Consider the following 17,573-nt stretch of genomic DNA (forward strand, 5'->3'; position numbering starts at 1 on the left):
TTAAAACAGAAATATCATTTGATCGTGGTGATCGCATGACAACCATGTCCTCGGGAATAACATAACCCGGTTTCAAGATAAGACACTCTTTGTCAGTAAATATCGTAGTGTATTTTTTATCACAAATCTGCGATACACTCAATAAGTTATGATCAACCTTGTCGCAATAATTCACTTTCTCAAACGTAATGTGACCATTTGAAACTTCACCCTCCTGTGTGATCATGCCCCCAGAATTCCCAGCAAACGCTACATAACCCCCTTGAATATTTCTTACGTTGGTTAATAGGTTGAGATTCCCAGTGATATGACGAGAACATCCGCTATCCATGATCCAGTTTTCACCAGAAATGGTCTTGGATGAACCCTACACACAAACAAAAGTGATTAGTTCAAAAAGGCAGCCCAGGCCTCAGTCTTGGGCACCTTTTGATTTTCTCTTTGATCATTAACTTTAACAGATTTCAATTGTTGTTCAGCCACTTGTTAATAAGTTACCGGCTTCCTAGACTTTCGTCTTAAATAAGCTGCCTGAACAATATTTGAATTCTTGTTTTGACATATAGGTTCAGTTGGAATGAATTTTGGTTTCACTTGACCGTGTGTCTCATTGACATGAAGAACCTTCCGAGAATTCACATCGGAGAACAAAATATGAGTATCATCGGCATACGACACAGGTCGTTTCAGAATCTCCTTGACCACTGGAATTGGCTTAGATTTGTCCTTGATAAAAGGATGAAGATTCTGATAGTTCTTTTGACTACAATTCTTCACAACATGACCTTGTTGACCGCATAAAAACAAGTTCGTATGTCTACATGATGATGTTTAGAAGTAATTGAAATAAATGAAGCAGATTATTGATGATGACTCACATTTTTAGTCATGCTCTTAGCAAACTCATCAGATAAGTCAGATTTCTTCTTTAAATAAAAATCTAAATTAGAACTGTTTGAAAAACTTTTTAGTGTATCTGTTCCAGTTGACTTAACAAAGTTAATCTTCTTAGCTTGTTTTAAAAATTGTTTTGCCTTAGTCAATGGATCAGAATGAACTGATGTTTTTGTTTGAGAATACACACGTTCAAGTTCTTGAATTTTTGAAGTTTTATTGACAAAAACACTCTCAATAAGTTCAGGTTTGATAATACTTATTGGAATATCTTGTTCAGTGAACATTGTGTCCATTCCCTTTAACTTAAAAACTCTAGCCGATGAAGACTTAGAACTCGGAGGATTAATGAAACGCATTAAGTCCTCGTCAGAAATTTTGGTTTAACTGACTTCTTTATCCTCACTGGTTTAGTTGTCACAGTTTCTTCCTTGTTTATCTGAGACTTGAATGAACCATACACAGCTTCCTCAAACTCTTGAGGTTCACAAAGAATATGATTAGAACTAGGAATGTTCTTTTTCTTGTGTATAATCTCAGGTTCAAACACATCTTCAATAATCACCTTGTCAACATTTTCAACAAAGACCTTTTTACTTTCCACATGAGGTTTTTGAGGAGCAACTTGGGGTTTGACAATTTCAGATTTAACCAAATTAGGTTTTTCAGAAATCACAGATTCTTTTTGACTCAAATCCTCTTCTTTTCTTGCAAACGGATTAATTTTATAATCATTATGAAAAGGTGGTGGAATTTCAACAAAACCAAAACCTTTCTTAGAATCTTTTTGTTTTCCAGATACTTCAATAATTTCATTCAACAGAAATGATGAATTCCTAAATTTCCCCAATTTGTTCTTCAACTCAAGAACCTCATTCTCAAGCTCAGTTATCTTAGAACGATGTTTTAAGATTTCCTGAAACTTTTGGTCATTAATGGTCATTTTCACAGATAACTCGGCTTTGAGATCATGATTACTTGTCGACAATGCGTCAATCTTTTCTCGTGATCTCATTTGAGACTCAAGAGATTGTCGATAAGTATCCTTAAGAGAAGCAATTTCTCTTATAAGATTATCATTTTGTTTTTTCAATGCTTCTAACTTAGAGTTGTTAGATTCGCAGTCAACACATGATGTTTTAACAATTGAAGTAGTAGAAATAGAATTACTAACCTCATTGATCTTGGCCATGCAAGCAAACATTGATTCAGAAGGCTTGTCGCAAGAGTCGTCAGAATCAGATCCAATATCATTATCAGAAGACATCTCACTACCAGTAGCATCTTGACAATCTTCATGTAACCCAAACATAGCCAAATTTGCTTGAACATCATTGCATAGTAGCCGTTGTGACCAATCATTACCATCTGCTAACATTGCTTGTGTTGTAGCAGAAGATGGTTTCTTTTCAGCATCATTTCCTCGTGGTGAAGAAGCATTTTGACATTGACCACGAGGTCCAGTGTATTCTTTCCTTGGTTTGTCACACTCTTTCGCGAAATGTCCGAATTCTTGACAATTGTAACACTTTACTTTTAATTTGTCAAAACCCAACTTCTTGTTTAAAGCTGGAAGATCATTTCCAGTTCTCTGCATGAATCTTTTATCTTTACGAACAATCATAGCCATGTTCCATTTCAAATCCATGATTTCTAGATCATCTGGATCTATCTGATCATAGTCCTCATCTGTTAAATCACTTGTGGTAATTTTACTACTCACTAAGTTTTCATATGAAGACATAAAAGCCGTCAGAAAAGCAAAGTTTTGCTCAGCTTCCTTCATATTAACACTAGGTGGTGTAGCAAATGGATTTGTACTTGTCGAACTTCCAGAACCACCCGAATTACCAGCAGAGTAAAAACAAGCTTTTGGAGCATTAAACATTGTTGATTCTTTTTCACTTGCCGCATGAGTAAGAAAAGCAGTGATTGGAGAGATTGTTGAACTGAGAGGTATACTTCCACCATAGAAAGCTGGATCTTGATTTTCTTTGGAGGATTTTTGACACTTAAGATCATATTCTCTAGCTTCGATCTTTTGTAGAAATTCAAGTGCCGTCAAGTCTTCATTCAGAAAATAATCATTCTCTTTCAAAACCATTAGAAATGTTGAGTAGGAACTTGGAAGCACACTCTTGATAGTGTCAATTTTATATCTTTCAGAAATTTCCATTTTCATCTTGTCCATTTCAACAATTAAATGACTAAATCTTGTAGTCATCTCTTCAAGTGTTTCTCCTTTCAATAAATTAAAGTTTCGAAATTGAAATTTGAGCATCACTTTCTTACTCTCAGCTGTGTTTCCCATGCTTCTCATACGCAGATGTTGAAATAAAGATGCACATCTTTTGATACTACCAACTTGATGGAAGATATTTTCTGGTAAAGCCATAGTCAAAGTAGAATATGCTTTTATCTCGATTTCTAAAGCTTTCTTCTCTTCTTGTGAGTATTGAGAAACAGCTTTAGGAGTATACCCAATAGTATCATCACCAATCATTGGTGCAACATAAACCTCATCGAGACAATATGAGCAGTCAGGATGAACAGATCCCAAATGTGCACGAAACCGAGGTTCCCACTTGGCGAAGTCACTGAACTTCATTAATCTTGGACATTTAGAATGTGAACCTATCTCGGTATCAAGTTGCAACATCTGTTGCATCAACATATTTTGAGACGCTAATGCATACATACCAGCCATCTATGAAAATCGAATCAAATAATGAAATATCTTAACAAATCAATGAATAGCTATAGCGAACTGTGAACAGTTGTAGTGAACTGTGAACAGTTGTAACGAACTGTGAACAGTTGTAGCGAATCAATCCTTAATAAAATTAAGAATGATCAATAACGAAGTATCTTAACGAATCAAAAGTCAACTTAACGAGTCAACTTAACGAATCACAAGTAAGGTTAACGAATCACAAATAAGGTTAACGAATCACCCAAATGGCGAAACAGATAACGAATGTGATGAAGGTTTAACGAATCACAAGTCAACTTAACAAATTGACCAAACGAGTTGACCAAGTCAACTTAACGAATTGACCAAACGAATTGACCAAGTCAACTTAACGAATTAAGATAACGAATCAGCTACAGTTGATAGCGAATCAACACTGTAGCGAATTATACTATAACGAATAAGGTTGTTACTACCGTTTGTAACAAACTCTGACACCTTATGCCACGTGGCAAAGGTTGTTATGACACAAGTCCCAAGAAGAACACGTGTCACACGAATCGGTTAATCTTGTTAACGAACTAGATAACACGAATCAATAACTCACACGAACTGGCTAACGAACAAGGTAGCGAATTAGCAGTTTTGATTACGAATCACAGATCAAAATATAGCGAATCACCAGGAAGAAGATAGCGAATCACATTCATCTTCAAATCTTCAAACCTTCAAACGAGATTCCAGAAATTATGAAGATTAAACCCAGAAACTCAATAATACCAAATCTGTAATACACATTCGTTACTCAATCAAATTGCACAAGTAAACTACCAAAATACTCGTAAACCAATTCCGAATCCAAAACACAAAACCTCGTAACCAATTAACACTTTAACCAAACCAAATTAACCAACAATCACACCCCTGTTTCGGACTTAAACCGAAATCAAAACCAAATAACTCAAATCCAAATCAAACCTCAATTCCTCTTAACCAAACCTCAACAATACCTTAATCAACACAAATTCACTCAAATTCGTCCATAATTCATCCAAATCAAATACCAATTGATTCAAAATCAAACAAAAATCAAAAAACTCAATAATAATACCAATTAAAACACCAAATCAAGTGTAAAGAGCACCAACAGCTCTGATACCACTTGTTTGATCCCGGATTAACAGTTAATAACAATGACACAGATCTCAGTCTCTTGATTATACTGTTAAAGATCTATCTCATAATAAACCTTGATTTAGTGTTTTGTATATGTGTATATATTATCAATAACGTTAATATGAAGCTTGAGAGAGAGTAATTGCTTTTCTGAAATAACTTTATATTACTCTCTGAAATTTTTCTCAAAAACTTAACTTAAAGTGAACAGTGGTTCACTATAAATAGAGGACGATCTGGTTCGCTAACATCCCCTAGCGAACCAGCTTCCACTTCGTTACATAATTTATCATAACGAACCGCCCCCTGATTCGTTAACATCTCCTAACGAATCAAGAGGGAATACATTATAATGTCTTAGTTAGCTAACATCCCTAGCGAACTAGACTTAACCTTAACGAACTAGTCTTAGTTCGCTAACATTCATAGCGAAATAGACATAACTTTAACGAATTAGATAAATATAAACATTAACGATAAATACAAAGACTCTAGACGCAAAACCGTGCACTAACACAAACCAAGATCCATAAGCAAACATTAAAATACCCAACAAAGAAATAAAAGTCATAAATGTACCAAGTTGATAAAAACGAAAAACTTCAACTAGATAAATGCATCATAAACTCGCTTAGTTACCGGAATCCATCATATCTCTTAGTAAATCCAACCGCATCTGAGGAGGACAACTAAATAATGTCCTTGCGTCTGCTTGGTTGGCCGCCAAGTACCTTAAAGCTCTGTATTTCATGGGATTCCAAACCCATCGGCTCCAACGCATTGCAAATTTTTTCACCCGTGTACTCTTGATGATAAGCTCTTTCTATTATTTTATTGCCTTCTAAAATGGCATTAGCCACACTGCCAACATTAGACATGATCATAGAGGCTAAATCTTCATTTTCCTGTTCAACTTTTCTTTTTCTACTCTTACATTTCTTTGCACTTGATAACGGATCAGGTAGAGAAGACGTAGGATTTACCATTTGAATATCATCATCAATATTGTATTGGCTTTCCAGTATTACATAATTTGCTGCAAAAAAATCATCCACTTCAACTGTTTTTAAGTTAACGCTGTCATACTTCTTGAAGCGAGCAATTCTCTCTTTAGCAGTTTCAGCGTGTGCACCTGGTGCCCTGTCCTTTGCAAAAAGCTCTATCATTTCATTAAAGTTTGAGACTTTTTTCGTCTTCAATGCTTCTGCTTCAGGCTTCGACTATTAACAAAAACAAGATAACTAGTTTTATAAATGACAATCTAAATATACGTGTTTATAATTAAAGTAGTGGTGAGGTTTTTAAACCACGCCCGAACTTCGAACCCAAGGTGAAACGATACCCAATATAACCATAACCCAGATACAACCAACCCGAAAGGACGATAAGCCCGAGCCTGAATAACCCACCCGAAAACCCGAAGAACAGCCCAAAATTAAAGCTTACCTCTTATTAACTTTTTACAGACTTCATCCTCTGCTTCAATTAATTGAGTAGTTGAATTCCATGAGAACCCACTCAATTATGTTCCACGAAACAAATCGTACCATTGAGAAAAATGTTCTTTTAAAGTTTTTAATCGATTTTACAAATGTTTTTTGGAGACCTTCATTTGAAACTTTATGCTAAGCTCCTCAACCATATTGTTGTATGCGGTTGAGGTCAAACTTCCATTAACCCTATTTCCGTTATCCTTTTGCGTTATCATAGCTTGTACGAATGCGTTATCCATATTTTCCGTCCACTTTAGCGTTTCCTTCTTTCCGGTTGCTTCATGTTTGCTCATTATAGTTTTCTACATGGTAACAAAAATAAATTTTGACTATTTAAATATGTAAATAGTTGCCACTACTAAATAAAATAACTATATGCACACACAAGTAATTAAAAAAAATCATCAATTAATTAAAACCATAACATACTTAACAGTCAATGCAAAATCAATATGAAACACTAAAATTTACTATTCTAAAACTACTTTGACATATCTATTTCATCGTTCGGATACATCATATAGTTAGTCCACATGTTAGTTGCAATTGAGTTCCTTAGTTGTTCGTATTCAGTACTTCCCTCGCGTGTGTCTCTTGTATTTCTACGTTCTTCTTCTTGCGGTCCATCTAACACCTCTTGTAGGACCTCATCTTCAAGATCTTTGTCACGGTCTTCCACAAGTAAAAAGTTGTGTAAAATACAGCATGTCAAAAAGATGTCAGATTGTGTTTCGCAAGAGTAAAATGGTTCGGTTGTACTTCTAATGATAGGAAACCTCTTTTTCAAGACACCAAATGCTCGTTCAATTGCGTTGCGTAATGAAGCATGACGAAGGTTAAACAACTCCTTTGCATTCTGAGGGGCACGAGTCGAATACTCTTTCAAATGATACCTAACGCCTTTATATGGTGTTATTAGGGTACTCGTATGTGGTAAACCCGCGTCTACCAAACAATATCTACCTATAAACAGGTTGTAATTAGTATTCTAATAAATATTTACACAATTAATTAAATTTCGTTTAAAAATTTACCCGTTGGAATAACTAGTTTGTCTTCTCTAGTAAACACATTCTTTATAATTCTAGAGTCGGATGCTGTACCCTCCCATCCAGTTAGCACATACGTAAACTTCAAGTCAAATGTACAAGCAGCTAGTACATTTATCGTAGGGTATCCCTTATGACCACGATATCTAGGGGCATCCTTATTAGGTACTTTGACACGTACATGTGTTCCGTCAATTGCACCGATACAATCCTTAAAAAATGGATAAAATCTCTTTTTTTCTTGAATTTCTATCGGGACAATATCACATGTAGGCTGTTGGATATAACAACCTTCTAATGATATAATCGCTTGCAAATCTCTATGGAGGCACCGACTAGTTGTTGATGCAAAGCGACGGTATAACCAAGAGGTAAATCGATTTCTCAAATCGTTACCTACTATATGTAAAAAACTTGCAACTTGCTCTTCAACCGACTGCGCTGAGTAGGTCGAATTCCACCATCATGCTTTAAGATACCACACAATGTCATAAAAGTTTTTTCACTCATGCTTATCAGGTCACGACATTTACCGCCATTTAAAAGATTGTGTAACATCTCTTCTCGTACATTTCGTCGTTGTAAAATTTCATGTCTAGCAGGTAAATTAGCACACTTTTTGCCCCGTCTAAGTAGCGCAACGAAAGCCACTAATAAGCAAATTAGGTGAGCTGCTTGCAATTGTCTGGCTCGAACAAGTTCAACAACCTTACGTGTCTAATTATCCATCGAACTGTCTATATATGAATCAAGATGGATATGGCGTAAGAGTCAAATTTGTTAAATTACAAGATTATCTAACACAAAACTATAATAGTTGAGCACTAGTTGAGAACAATTAATGTAACAAAACCAACAGTAGCAAATAAGAGCATACTAAATTTATTTTATTTCCTAACATTGCTGTTATTAACATATTCAATTTTAAGTTCAAAATTCCACACATAAAGTATATGAATGTTTTGTCATGTGTCTAATTTGCTTGTTTGATATCAACAGTTGCAAATAAGAGCATACTCTAAAATGCATACCACCTAGAATCTGATTAATTTTTATTTTTATTCATCAGTCATTATTTCTTTTTGCAACTTGAAAAATGAAATTCATCGAATATTTTTCTACCATACAGTAGTAGCAACACTTTTAATCATACCGAATTACTAGTTCCCCCAAACTAAACAGGTTACAATAAACTGTTCTTTTACAGCAGGGTTACACATATCTTTAAAATCATATAAAATTGATGTTAAACTGATATTAGAATCAGAATTAATACACTTCAGATGCTGATTAGTGAAACACAAAGAGGCCATAGAAGATGCAGATGTCAAAATCATATATCTTCAGATGCAGATGCTTGATGTTAAGGAAACATAAAGGAGCCATTTAAGATATAATCGAGATTGATTTTTAAATAATTAAGAACGGAAGATTTACCTGTGTATCTGTGAATCGCAGGCTGAATAATGATGGAAGCAAGAGAATGGGAAAGAGTGGGGATAACTATGATGTACTTGAGAGATAATGGAAGTTTAGTTGAAGATATGGCGGGTTATAGGAGATAATCCCGCCATTTTGTTGAAGAGGGTAAAAATGGAATTGATTTATGAACCTGATCTTGATCTCTTTCTTCCTCTCCAAATCTTTCCAATCTGGAAAGAAAGATATATACTCTTAAAACTCCATCCTTCCCCTTTCCATCTCTTCCTTTCTCTTCATAAAAAAAACTCTGGAACACAAAATTTTTGCAAATCATTCCAAATCTTTCCTTTCCTCTCATTTAATAAAACTCGAGAATAAAGCGTCAACGTTTCCTTCACGGCCCCCAGCAGACCTTTCGGGATTCATGTTTTTCACAGCATCTGCTACCGCTTGAGCAATGGCAGTTTGAATCGCGGGGTCCATTTGAACTCCCTCGTTGTTACTTGGATTTAGACCGGCTTCACTTCCTTAGCCTTCATTGTTAGTGGCTGCCTCTACTGACGGTTCTCAGACAACGCGTGGTCTACCACGACGTCCCATACGTCCTCCTCTTCCAGTAGCTTTCTTAGCTCCAACCATTCATATTCTATAAGGAAACACAAATGTGATCACTTAAGGAACCATTTAGTACAAGGATAGTAAGGCTAACAGGTAATAACAGTGGCCAACTGTGATTAGCTGCTCACGTTACTTTCCGTGTCCTATACACTTCCCCTTTTGAGTCTATTTGTGCTAATTCTACTTCTAACAGTTAAACAATCAAATAGTTCATATCATCACATACTTCTATCCCTAGCAATTAAGCTAGCATTCATACATTCTTTATCTAGCAATTACGCAAACCTTCATCCATCATTCTACTTTACATGTGAATTTAATAACATACTTTACCTTTACTAAGCTTGCTTGAGTGACACATGGCATTCTCGCACTGGCATCTTCTTTATTTTCTTACTTTAATCCCATTCTCTGTTCGAGTCTAAGCATGTAGGATGCTTAAATCTCTCGAACTTTGCTCTGATACCAACTTGTAAGGCCCTGTTACCGGCGCCTCACTTTAACGTTGGATTTACTCATAACACAGTTCTAAATATCAGAGGTAATTAAAACTTTACAAGGAATATAAAACTTTCAACCAATATATTACATAACCATCATTTGTTTTCCTAACTAACATTCAAATCGTTTAAACATAAAACATTGTCTTTTAGATAACATAACATTTCATTGAGATGCCAGTGTCTTCAACTCCATGCCATGTGCTTCCCCTCAAGCGAGCTCCCTCATTCTACTCACATGCGTGCATACTAAAAGTTAGCTACGCGGAGTGAGTTCTAGTTAATCATACAACATACCATCAGTCTACTTACTTGCACACATGCCCGAAGAGGTGTACATTATTCATACTCTACTTTACATACATAACTATACATACTACATAAAGAGCCTTCCGCCCTATAACCTCACAGATATTATAGGGTCTGGTCCCCAAAATCACAGATATTATTAGGGTCTGGTCCCTATCCTCACAGATATTATTAGGGTCTGGTACCGATCCTTACAGATATTATTAGGGTCTGGTCCCTATCCTCACTGATATTCTTAGGGTCTGATCCGTTTGTTTTGTGCAACTGTAACATATCTGTCTTTACATACCTTTCTTAATGATACGTGCAATATCCGAAGATCATTCACATACCATCAACATAACATACATAACATACATGCATCGTTCATACATAATATATATCAATCATGTCTTTAACTACCATCTGATGCTTCATGCAATATCCGAAGATCGTTCACGCACCGTCAAGCAATCATCATACACAAATCATACTAAGCATACACTTACCACTTAAGGTAAGTGTATTAACTATTACATCGAGTACGCACACAGCCCTGAAAACATAACAAGGAAGTGGGGCTAGAAACTCACCTGAACTCGATTACGTTCACCGTTAATTGTTATTCCTTTCCTTAGCTGTGCTCGACTAACTGTATAACAATTACACGTATCAATTAACTATCACTACACACATCAATTTTCTAGTCTAGTTATAACCCTTAACGAACGGGGGTCCGGGGGCAGCGCCCATGGCAGTGGGGTCTAGGGGTGACAAACCCTAGCAGGGCCCAAGGGGCAGAGCCCCTGGCTGGGGTCGAGCTGCCAGGTTAGCTTGGAAAAATTTTATTTCCATTAACTGTCTTAAAACATTTTTCATAGAATTTTGAATCATTAATTAATTTACTAACTTAAAAGTTCAAGGGCTTCTTTGTAATTAAATCATTCCTTTTTCAGAGTCCAGGGACCATTCTGTCATTTTGTTAACTTCTAGTTCGTTACATTGTTTTTAACGAATTGGGTTATCATAACGAACCGGTCCTTTTTAACGAATTGGACCTCATAACGAACTGGTCCTTTCACGAATTGAACCTCATAAACCTGTCTGTAATGAATTTGACCTTCTAGTTCGTTATCTCCTTTTAACGAATGACTATAGTGAATTGGGGGCTAATTCGTTATATTTTCCTTAACGAATCTGGATACGAACTAAGGCTAGTTCGTTAAGCTTCCTGTAACGAATCATCTGACGAATTGCCTCTAATTCGTTAACTCTCCGTTAACGAATTAGGGTTAGGTTAGAGAATGTCAGAAACATTCTCTGACATTCCCTTCCTCGTACCCACCGCCTTTCCGGCGTCGTCGTCGTCGCCGAAAAATCGTTGGTTCGCCGGAAAAACGTATTTTTGCACCATTTTCACCGTTTTCGTCCCATTCGATCCAGATCTGAGCTAGGGTGACCCAAAAACTCATCTTAGGTTCGGTTTATACCCGATTCCACCTGGATCTCATGACTTTAACGGTTTAAAGGTGCCGGCCTGTCGTTTCGCAACTAGATCTAACAAGTTTGAGCTCATACAATATCATACTATCATTACCTTGGAACGGGATCGGTTTTCCTTGGTGATTTCGGCTAGAGAGACAGAGAGAGAGAGAGAGCGCAAGATGAGAGAGAGCTAAGTGTGTCTGTTTTGGTGGTGTATGGAATATGTGTAAATGAATGAAAAATGGGTAATTAAGGTTTATATAATTATGAATCATGGGCATAAGCCCGTGGTCCTTTCCTTCATGACCCAAGTCCATAACCCATATCCATTTTACCCAAAACTAGCCCGACTCGTAATAATTCATATTCTCATTTTATTAACCGAAACTAGAAAATGAGATGTTACACAAATGATGCTAGGCGACACAACAAGGTGAACTGACAACTCCGGCGGCGGACGGCGGTTCCGGCGGCGGACGGCGGTTCCGGCGGCGGACGGCAGTTCCGGCGAATAGCAGTAGCTCCGCCGAAAAGCAGAAGCTGCGGTAGTGGTGCTGGTGTCCGGTGACGGCGGTTACTGTCGGCGGCGATAGTGGTTGCCGGCGGCAGTGATCCGGCGGCGCATGTAGTGGCCGGCGGGTATGGTGGCTAGGTTTAGTGTGTAGCTTGTTTGTTTGTCTTAAGGATATTATAATAATATGTTAAGTATATATAGGCACAAAACTAGGTTAAATTAAACCCAATGGGCTTTGAGCCCAATTACCACACTAAAAAGCCTTATCCACCATTAATCCATGTTTAATTGTGTCTGGCCCGGTTATCTAATTTAAGCGGGCTTGATGTTCGTTATCCCCGGTGATACTCTCACGGGTCATAATCGGGTCAGCCCGCATTGACTTGACCCGAACCGCTCCACATATCCAACAGTCTCCCACTTGGACGGATTTGGATCAAGTAGCACAACACTGACAGCTAGAGGTGCTCTAGCTACACATAGCTGTCCCCAACTGATTATGACATTTTTTAATTCATTAACTAAAATATCTTGGAATACTTTATTGTAAGATAATGAACTTATTGTAATCGTTGTCATCTATCCTTTCTGTATGAGACATCAATTGAACAATGAGACATGGATCATATCAATCTCACATATTGTTCAATTATTGTAGTTCTCATTATTAAGTCAAAGTGATCCAATCAAACGCACAGTAAGTTTGGGTGAGACCTCACACTTTACCAGTTTGAATCAACGAGGGCGCCAAGATGTCTAACTGTTACATTTCATGTAAGAGTACATAATCCCATCTTGATTATATACAACTCCCACTGAACTCCAGAATATTATCAATCAATGCCTTTATGACTGGCAGTTACGCAACATCGGTTAACATGATCAAAGAATACTCTTCGTTAAACGAAAGTTCTAATATGTATCTCAGGTCTAAGGATACTAAATGAGTATACCATTATCCAAACATCTTATGATCAAGATCCATGAAGATAATTTGATGCGAGTTACATCCAACGTCATTCATAATGAGGTCTGTGAGTTTGGAAGTCAACTCCTAGAGTCCAATGTCAGAATAGTCTTAATTCAGAATCGTTCCCACGAATCTGGCCGACTACGGATAATTTAGAATATAACATTCATGGATTAAACGTATTAAAAGATCACAGTTGTATCATTCAACGTTTGCATTTAACAATTAAATCAAAAGTGAACTGAAAAGTACAACTGCTTAAACGTTCAAACATCCAAATACTAAAAATAAATCACTAGCAAATCTAAGCCCTATAGCATCTCTATGCTGATCATGCGTGTCCTGAGTGATCGGCTTAGTGAACGGGTCTGCTAGGTTTTGATCCGTGTCTACTTTGCTTATTATGATGTCACTTCATGTTCCAGTAATTCTCGTACAAAGTGGAACTAAAAATGTGCCTGGCCATGCGATGATAATTGGGCTCTTTATCTTGAGAAATAGCTCATGTGTTATCACATATTACGTCGATCATTTTCCTAAACTTGGAACCAGATTGAGGTTGGCTATGAATTTCTTCATCCAAGCAGATTATGAGCGAGAAACATCTCGGTCACTCTGAAGTTAGCATCAGTGTAACACCTTACATTGAGCTCATATTTCACTCCTCCAAACACTAAAAACATATCTTTGATCCTTTTCAGGTACCTTAGAATGTTCTTCACTGCAGTCCAATGGGCAACGCCAGGACTTTGCTGAAAACAGCTAGTCATGCTGAAAGCATACGAGACGTCAGGTCTGGTGCATAACATAGAGTACATGACAGAGCCAATCGCTGAAGCATATGGAATTGCTTGCATGTGCTTTGTCTCAATGTCCATTGCCGGAGATTGCGATTTTTTTAATACGGTTCCTTAGCAATGGGAACAACTCCTTTATTGGAGTTATCCATTGAGAAGCATGTCATGACCTTGTCTATGTATGTACTTTGACTTAGCCCTAAAAGCCGCTTAGACCTATCTCGGTAGATCTTGATTCCCAGAATATAAACAGCTTCACCAAGGTCTTTCATTGTGAAACAAGATCCCAACTAGTGCTTAACTTCCTTAAGCATAGGAATGTTGTTTCCAATGATCAGTATATAATCCACATAAAAGATGAGGAATGATATAGTGCTCCCACTATCCTTTCTGTAAACACAAGGCTCATCTTCATTTATGATAAAACCAAACTCTTTGATTTTATCATCAAAATGAAGATTCCAGCTGCGAGATGCTTGTTTAAGTCCATAAATGGGCTTATTCAATTTGCACACCCTCTTAGGATATTTGGGATCGATAAAACCTTCAGGCTGAACCATATAGATATCTTCAGAAAGGTGTCCATTAAGAAAGACTGTTTTGGCATCCATTTTCCATATCTCGTAATCATAGTAAGCGGCTATAGCAAGCAATATCCTTATTGACTTAGTCATAGCAACGGGCGAAAAGGTCTCATCATAGTCAACACCTTGAGTTTGAGTAAAACCTTTTGTGACTAACCGTGCTTTATAGGTTTGCACATTTCCATGCATGTCAATTTTCTTTTGAAAATCCACTTGCTCCCAACTGCCCGACCATCTAGGGGTAGCTCAACCAAGTTCCAAACTTGGTTATCATGCATAGACTGCATCTCGGCGTTCATGGCATATTGCCATTTCTCAGATTCCAGATCCAAGATAGCAGATTTGTAGTTAGTAGGTTCGTCGTTAGACTCGACTACTAATAAGACTTCGGGACCATCTAAATTCCATAAGTATTTAGAATTTGGTACGGGAGTCCTACTACTTATGCGAACGCTCGTGTTCATGTTTGATGTATCAGCAACAATAACTTGTTGATCAGACGCTCCAACTTCCTCAGCGGTTGTTTTTGGCTATTGAATTTCTTCAAGATCGAAAATGTTATTTCCAATTCCTCGATCGAGAAATTCCTTCTCGAGGAAGTGGCCTTTCCTCTTGATAGAATCGAATTTGTATCAGGATGAAAGAAGTAATAACCGCTTTGGTTATAGTATCCGACGAAAAGAACTTTTATGCCGCGGGGATCAGATTCACTTGTGACATATGCATCGCATCCCCATACTTTAAGGAAAGACAAATTGGGCTTTCGCCCTTGCCATATCTCATATGGGGTTTTGTTCACCTTCTTAGTTAGAGCCAGATTAACAATGCGGTGGCGGACATAAGGGCGAAACTCCAAAAAGAGTGAGGCAAGTTAGTTCTACACATCATCGAACGAACCATGTTTAGCAAAGTTCGATTCCTTCTCTCGCTCATGCCATTATGTTGGGATGTGCCGGGTGGAGTGAGTTGTGAAACAATTCCACGCTTTTTTAGATGACTGATGAACTCTGAGATGAGATACTCTCCACCTCAATCTGATCGAAGTATCTTAATGGTTTTCCCAAGTTGGTTTTCCACTTCGTTTTGAAACTCTTTAAACTTTTCTAAAGTTTCATGCTTGTGTTAAATGAGATACACATAAGCGTATCGACTATAATCGTCAATAAAAGAAACAAAGTATCTTTCATGGTTTCTAGATATGGTTCTGAAAGGTCCACACACATCAGTATGTATAAGTCCTAACAGATCCTTTGCTCGTTCACTTTTATGAGTGAAGGAGTTCTTAGCGAGTTTGCCAGCTAAGCAAGACTCACAATCGTCAAAAGAGCCCGGTCCTGTGGATTCATGAATCACTTCGGTGGAGTCTTTTAACTCGTTCCTTGCTTACGTGACCAAGTCGGCAATTCCATAGAAACATATCATTGGTGCCAGATCTGATACGTTTCGAAAGATTATATACGTTATTATTAGTTTGAACATCAATCTCATAAATACCATTTCGAGGTTTAGCCTTAAAATAAAAGATATCATTTAAGTAATAAGAAATAGCCATGCCATTAAAACAATACTTAAAACCTTGTTCAAACAGTAAAGATACTAAAATGATGTTTCTGGTCAAACTAGGAGCGTACAAAAAATTATTCAAAGGAAAAACTAGGCCAGATGGACAAGTAAAATGAAATAATCCAATTGCCAGAACTGGTACTCTCTTCCCATCACCAACGATGAGTTCCATGCTGCCTTTATTAAGCTTATTTCACTTCTCAGGATCCTGCAAGACATTAATGATGTGGAAACCACATCCAGTATCAAATACCCATGTGTTGCTGGAGACAGTGAAAAGTTCAATAACGTATATGAAAATACCTCTAGAGGAGCCTTCACCTCCATTATTGGCCTTCCTACTTCTGATCACAGCAAGATACTCAGGAGTGTTGCATTTCCAGTGTCCCATTTTGTTGCATCGGTAGCACTAGCACTCCTCAGGGGGCGGCGGTGGTATTTTTGGAACCCCTTTGTTAGCATTGGTGGCACGGGTGGCAGCAATGGTAACCTTCTTCTTGCCATTGCCTTTATAACCCCCACTCTTGGGTTTAGTCTTCCTGACACTAGCAGATCGGGTCATCAGAACTTGATTGGTCTTGGAGGAAATGTTCATCTCAGCCGTCTTGAGCATGTTGTGAAGCTCCGACATTGTCTTCACCCAAACATTCATGTTGAAATTCATTACGAACTGGTCGTAAGTGCTGGGGAGAGAGTTTAAGATGAAGTCCGCTGCCATCTCATCTGGCAGGGGATAATCAAGTTTCTTGAGTTGATCGATGTGCCCTTTCATCTTAACTACATGCGCACTGACGGAAGACCCCTCTACCATCTTGCAGCTAATGAGCTGTTTCATGGTGTCGACACGTTCTTGACGAGCTTGTTTATGAAACATGCCCTTGAGTTTCTCAAGCATCTCATAGGCACCAAAGTCTTCCAAGCCTTTAGCAAGCTCAGAAGTAATGGTGGCTAGCGTAATGTAGGAGACCTCAACCGAGTCATCCTTATGCTTCTCAAGAACTTTTCGAGCAACGCCTATATTTTTTCAGGCTCGGTTGGAATAGGTCCATCGAGAACATACAGTCTCTTTACCATGGTGAGAACAAGTCTCATGTTGCAGTGCCATTCGATGAAGTTGGTGCCATTCAGTTTATCCGTCTCAAGGATAGACTTAAAGGCGTAGGATGAGTTTTCGTTAGTTGACATCTGATAAATAAAGCAAAAGTAAATTTTATAATACTATTCGACGTTGTAATCCTATTATTAATAAACCAATTAACATTAATAAAGTAGGAACTTGAGAATCTGGCTTCCAGTTATTAATGGCAGCTATAGCACACAAAATTAATAAGTGGTTAGGCAGACTGACAACGATTGCCAATTGTGAATAGAGGACAACTCCCGGTTATGAGGCCTATTGAGACAACGATTGTCTGAATAGATACGTTTGGCCTCATCTATGCCCACTTTAAGTCTTCAGACAACTGTAGCACGTAACAGAAGAGTAAAGTAATAGTCGTCCTTGTACAGTCACATATGAAAGGGCCAG

The 17,573-nt window shown here is 37.6% G+C and overlaps 2 protein-coding genes across 2 annotated transcripts; both read right to left on the bottom strand.

Annotated features, from left to right (window-relative positions):
- Positions 1-6,736: 6,736 nt before the first annotated feature.
- Positions 6,737-16,436, bottom strand: LOC143624958 (uncharacterized). The gene is made up of 2 exons (XM_077095449.1): positions 16,349-16,436; positions 6,737-7,218 (listed from the first exon to the last, which is right to left on the bottom strand). Exons 1-2 carry the CDS (start codon positions 16,434-16,436, stop codon positions 6,737-6,739), a joined length of 570 nt encoding a protein of 189 aa, XP_076951564.1.
- Positions 16,437-16,454: 18 nt separating this feature from the next.
- LOC143624970 (uncharacterized) lies at positions 16,455-16,880 on the bottom strand. The gene has a single exon (XM_077095457.1). It carries the CDS (start codon positions 16,878-16,880, stop codon positions 16,455-16,457), a length of 426 nt encoding a protein of 141 aa, XP_076951572.1.
- Positions 16,881-17,573: the final 693 nt, after the last annotated feature.

Source organism: Bidens hawaiensis, unplaced genomic scaffold (genome assembly GCF_021521415.1).
Source record: "Bidens hawaiensis isolate Kalapana, Puna unplaced genomic scaffold, B.hawaiensis_p1.1 tig00000416_1, whole genome shotgun sequence".
In the NCBI taxonomy this organism is placed as follows: Eukaryota; Viridiplantae; Streptophyta; class Magnoliopsida; order Asterales; family Asteraceae; genus Bidens; species Bidens hawaiensis.